The sequence below is a fragment of the Peromyscus eremicus genome, chromosome X (genome assembly GCF_949786415.1).
Source record: "Peromyscus eremicus chromosome X, PerEre_H2_v1, whole genome shotgun sequence".
NCBI classification, from domain to species: domain Eukaryota; kingdom Metazoa; phylum Chordata; class Mammalia; order Rodentia; family Cricetidae; genus Peromyscus; species Peromyscus eremicus.
Genome location: NC_081439.1, coordinates 18,496,915 through 18,502,109, shown reverse-complemented (window position 1 = coordinate 18,502,109; position 5,195 = coordinate 18,496,915). Strand labels below are relative to the sequence as shown.

General features: G+C 38.8%; 1 protein-coding gene across 1 annotated transcript; it reads right to left on the bottom strand.

Moving 5' to 3' along the window:
- Window positions 1-1,507: 1,507 nt before the first annotated feature.
- On the bottom strand, window positions 1,508-2,287 carry LOC131899542 (uncharacterized). Its single transcript, XM_059251031.1, has one exon. It carries the CDS (start codon window positions 2,279-2,281, stop codon window positions 1,619-1,621), a length of 663 nt encoding a protein of 220 aa, XP_059107014.1. The 5' UTR covers window positions 2,282-2,287; the 3' UTR covers window positions 1,508-1,618.
- Between the last annotated feature and the right edge of the window lie 2,908 nt (window positions 2,288-5,195).

The following is a 5,195-nucleotide window of genomic DNA, read 5'->3' as shown; positions in this document are numbered from 1 at the left end:
GTGGGTTTAATTTCCAGCACACACATAGTTTGTCCACTTGAATTATGTGATTTATATACCCCTAGATGGCTACAGCTTACCAAGTCCCCTATAACGTCACCACAAGCCATGGAACAAAGGTTCCTGTACAACACACACACACACACACACACCACCACCACCACCACCACCACCAACAACAACAACAACAAATTAATGTAATAAAAATGATATAGTTGGACCATAAATTGTCAAAAAGAGGATTAGGAATGGTTAATATTGAATGTTGAGTGAACAGTATCTAAAATCAAGAAATACAGAAGCCTATGGTAATGTCTAAAAGAGATTAAGATGAGGTTAATTGGGCTCAGAAGAACCATCTGAAATGGAGTAGCATCATTCCTTGGAATGAGGATCCTGGCTGCATAACATGCAGAGAGCTAGGTGAGCATCTGCAGTACACTAACTACTCTCCCTGCTCTCTAACTACTAATTCAATGTAGCAAGCATCTTGGGACCCCCATGATCTCTCAGTCATGATGTGTATTTTCTCAAATTAAGCGCCAATATAAACTTTTCTTCCTTTACTTGCCCATGTTATGTATTTTGTCAGAGAAATGAATCAGGTATATGATATGGTGGGTGGTGGTGATGGAGATGGAAGATCTAGGTCAGTTGTTCTCAAACTTCCTAATGTTGTGACTCTCTAATACACTTCCCCATGTTGGAGTGACCCCCAACCATAAAATTATTTTCATTACTACTTTATAACTGCAATTTTCTATTGTTATTAATCATTATATAAATGTCTGTGTTTTCCAATGGTCTTAGGCAATCCTGGTGAAAGGGTCACTTAACTCTGAAAAGGGGCCACAGACTACAGGTTGAGAACCACTGATCTAGATCCACTGAGAGAAAGTATTCACACAGTATAACACACACTCAGAAAGCTGACCTGATAAAGAATAGGGACTAATGTTCCCAGAAAGAAAACTAGGATTTTTTTAAGGTCCTGAGAGAGGGCTGATAGATTAGAATGGCCATGTGCTACCCACCACATGGACCATCAGAGCACACTGGAAACGCCTGGGCATTTGTGACGTTTATTCACAACTGGGGAAATAGGAGATGGCTACTGCCTTCTAATAGCGACAGAAGACAGATGGCACTAGCATACTCAGTGAACAGCATTGCCTTCTTTCTCCAAGAGAGAATCCTACTCTCCCAGCAGTGCCAAGGCTAAAACATCCTGCTCTACCTCTCAGAGATATGAATACTTAAGTGTCTCCACACAAGAATGTGGTTTCTTTTTTGGTGTTGAGGTGTCTGCTTTCTTGCAAACCATATTTCTCATGGGATTCACTAGGTTTACTTAGGAAACATGCCTTTATACTGTACTGTTTCTTGCTATTGCTTGATGGCAGTATCAAATGAGATCATGACCTACAGTTTAGTATGTGAAAACATTTAAAGAATGGAATGCATTTGACAGCAAGGAAGGAATAAAACTTAGACACACTCCCAGAAATCAAGTTGATATTTTATATAGAATGAATTGGTGATTACACAGTACTGTGTACAAATGGGCAATTTCTTCAAAGATTCTCCTGGCAGATGTTAAAATGCCAGAGCCCTCACTTCAGACCTTTTGCTCAGCCAGGTTGGAAGCACACTGGGCCTTCACTTGACTCTGCACTCTCAAAGAGATCATCTCATAGAGAAACATAATCACGCCAAAGAGTGACATCGTGGCTATCAGGACACCCATTGGGAACACATTTGTGCAGTGTTTCTTTATAATGTCCTCCTTTTTAACGGGAAAGTCAGGTGAAAAGTCAAGAGTGATTTGCCCATAGATATCTACCAGGTGGTTCAAGGTCACAGTAACAAGCGTGAAAAGGCTGCTCACAGCCAAAGTTATGGCAGACATCTTGTAGCAAAACAGCTGGATCTCAATGAGTGGATCTTCCAGACAGCTGATCTTAATGGCCACTGAAGTGAAAATCACGACTAGGAGTTTCATCAAAATGGCCCAAGCTATCAGGACTTGTAAATACTGAAATTCCGATGACTTGTTCCAGGTTGAATTGAGAGGGGTGTGAACCAACATCCTGGTCATAGACCCAGAGATGTTAAATTCCTGAGTGTAATAAGCTTTCCAGAGTCCAACTGACACAAATTGCACACCCTCATTGTTAAACTCCCACAGGCGCCAGCATTGGCTGTTTGCAAGGATGATTTCGAACACCAAAGCTGCTGTACTGCAAATCAAGCCACTGAACTTGAAGATGAACTCCTTCATTTTGGCAAATCTGAAGAAGGCATCAAAGAAGAATAGAGTCAGTGAGACTACAAGGGAAGGCAGGAAAACAGAGGGAGTCATGGTTTGTACAGCACTGAGCTCTCATAACTTCTCCCTGTTGTCACATAGAGATGTTTCAGTGGTCTATGTACAGATTATTATTCTTCACAGAGTAAATAATAATATTTGTTGACTAGGAATTTCAGTGCTTAGAACTGACAATGAGAAGAGAGTTTGCAATATCATATGTAATGACATGCTTATTTTACCTGTATTTGCAATTTGTAAATATTTTAATACCATAATGAGAGGAAAAAGCAGGGGAATGCTCAAATTAATTGTCATTTCTAAAATATAGTACTATAACATTTCATGACTGTTACAAACTGAAATCAACTATGAAAGAAAATGAAAATAATTCACATAGTAAACTCATTTATGTAAAAATAATAACACACTTGACACAAATTTTTGTACACATGTGTGTGTATACAAATTGATCTGTACATAATGATACACCTCATAAATGATAGTGTGCAATGCTATTCCTCCTTGTGAATTTTCCAGAAATGTACACTTCTCTAAAGAAGGCTATACCTATTTTATAATTGAAACCAGAAGAGTATGCTCATCAACGTCTAGCTGTAATATAGCCGGGGATAGAGCTCAGTGGTAAAGTGATTATCTAACACGCACAAAACCCTGAATTCTTCTTTGGTATCTATAAACCAAAATCTATGTGTAAAATTGTCCAGAGAGTGAGTCAGAGGAATAGGGGAAATAGATAATTAACACATAAATTCATATAAATCCATAAATGTGGATATTTCCAATTATAGCCCATCTCTTACTTAAAATTTCATCTTTAGATAATTAGCTTCATTTCAGTGAAACAAAAAGAATCCTGACATATTTTTTGTGAGCAAATATCTTCTTTCACAGAAAATTTACACTCTGTATTATGACTTTGATCAAACTTCTTTGCACCTTTTCTCAATTCCAATCTTAGGATGAAGGAAGGAGGTGAGTCATTTACTGAATAGGCATTTGGATAATGTCACTGCTAACTGTGCATGCAGAAAGTTGAAGGGCCTACACACTGGATCTCCTTGCCAGGAAACCTTCCCTAAACAGCTACCCCCTGCTCTAAAGTCTCTGTAGAATGTGCTTCCTGACTGAGTGAAGGCAGGAGCTGTTCTACTAGGGAGGTTTCATCAGCAAGATGAGTTCACAATTCATGGTGGCTTGGGTAACACCCTGCCCACATCATCTTCCTTTCCAAGGCAGGCCCGAGGCAATGGACTACAAGAACAGTGTGCTGTGAGGTAGTACTGAAAACACAATGAAGATTGCTGTTGTTCCAGAAAAAAAAATGAGCTAGCTTGGCAGTATCTGTTTCTTCCTGTGTTTGAAACACATGGAGTAGATGCATTTGATTCATAACACCATATTTGAAAGCTCCCATATATAACATAAAGTTTTTATACCTTTGTGTATTATGGATAAGAAGATTCATTTAGAAGGTGGCAGGATCACAGTCATTCTACCTATTAACAGTAAATGTCCATATCTCCAGTCAGAAGAAGAGTGGGAAAACCTTCAGGACAAGAAATTCTATTAGGCAAACATTTCAGCTCAGAGCAGTGTCTCTCCAACCCCTAGATCCCACAATCCTTTCCATTCACTCTTGTCCTTGGCTTAAGAAGAACCTCATTTAAACACTTCAGGAGTATTCATACATCTGACTATCTAAGGACATCCATCTAGTCATTTCCCAAATTTTGTAGGTAAGGATACAACAGAGAGAGGTTAATTCATAAACTCAACATCAGGGACCTACACAATTAAACCTGCAGGGCAGCTCAATGATTACCTGCAGTCCCACGTGGGGCTTCTAGACACGATATTCAGTTGCGTTTACATACACTTACCCACATGTCAATGGCCCTTTCTGGCATTCTTTGTCCTGTGAAAAAGAATGTGATTAATAAAAACACCCGGGAATGTAAAATACTTGCCTCTTTTTCCCTTGTAGTAAGACCAAATGTTAGTGACTGGTAGTTGACAGAGTATTAACTCACTTTAAAAATTCTTGTTTCCATGGCTACTAAGGCTGAATGGTGGATTATGAGCAAAGAACACAACTTCCTAGTCATATTTGGCCATAAAGGACCAGTGTGCTTAACTTCCTTTTGTATGTGAATAGTCTTCAAAAGAGGAATTTACTTTTGGAAATCATGCATCAAATAAGTACTACAATGCCTGATGGGCATAGCAGATATAGTTATTTGAAAAAAAAAATAAGCTCTCATCCCCCATTCCTTGCCCTTCAGTGTGTGTGTATTAGAAGGATAGGCATTTCACTTTGAGCAAAGTGTTTTCATTGTAGACATTGTGACCATCTTACCTTCTAGAAACATCTTAGGTAGAGACACAAAGTAAATATTGTCAGTAATAACAGATTATATGTAAATAAAATCATGGGGTATTTTGTTTGGAATAGAAAAATATCCTCCTTTTCTCTTTCTGTGTTTTACCTCAAACTCTGTTACTTTGATGATACTAGTTAGGGTTTCTATTGCTGTGATAGAACAACATGACCAAATTCAACTTGGAGAGGAAATGGTTCAAATGGCTCACATTGCCACATCATAGTGCATCATCTCAACAGACTAGGGCAGGCACTCAAGGAAGAAACCAAAGACAGAAAATGAATCAAGCAGGAGCCATGGAAAAACACTGCTTACTGAGTTGACCCCCATAGCTTGTTCAATGTGCATTTTGTACTGCCCACCTTCTGCCAGGACATCCTACATAAGATACTAATCAAGAAAATTACTAACCAAGAAAATGTCCTATAGACTTGACTATAGGCAATTTGATGGAGAGGATCCCGTAATTGAGCTGCTTCTTT

Excerpts from the sequence above, each read along its gene's own strand:
- LOC131899542 (XM_059251031.1), bottom strand. The coding sequence starts at position 2,281 with ATGAAGGAGTTCATCTTCAAGTTCAGTGGCTTGATTTGCAGTACAGCA.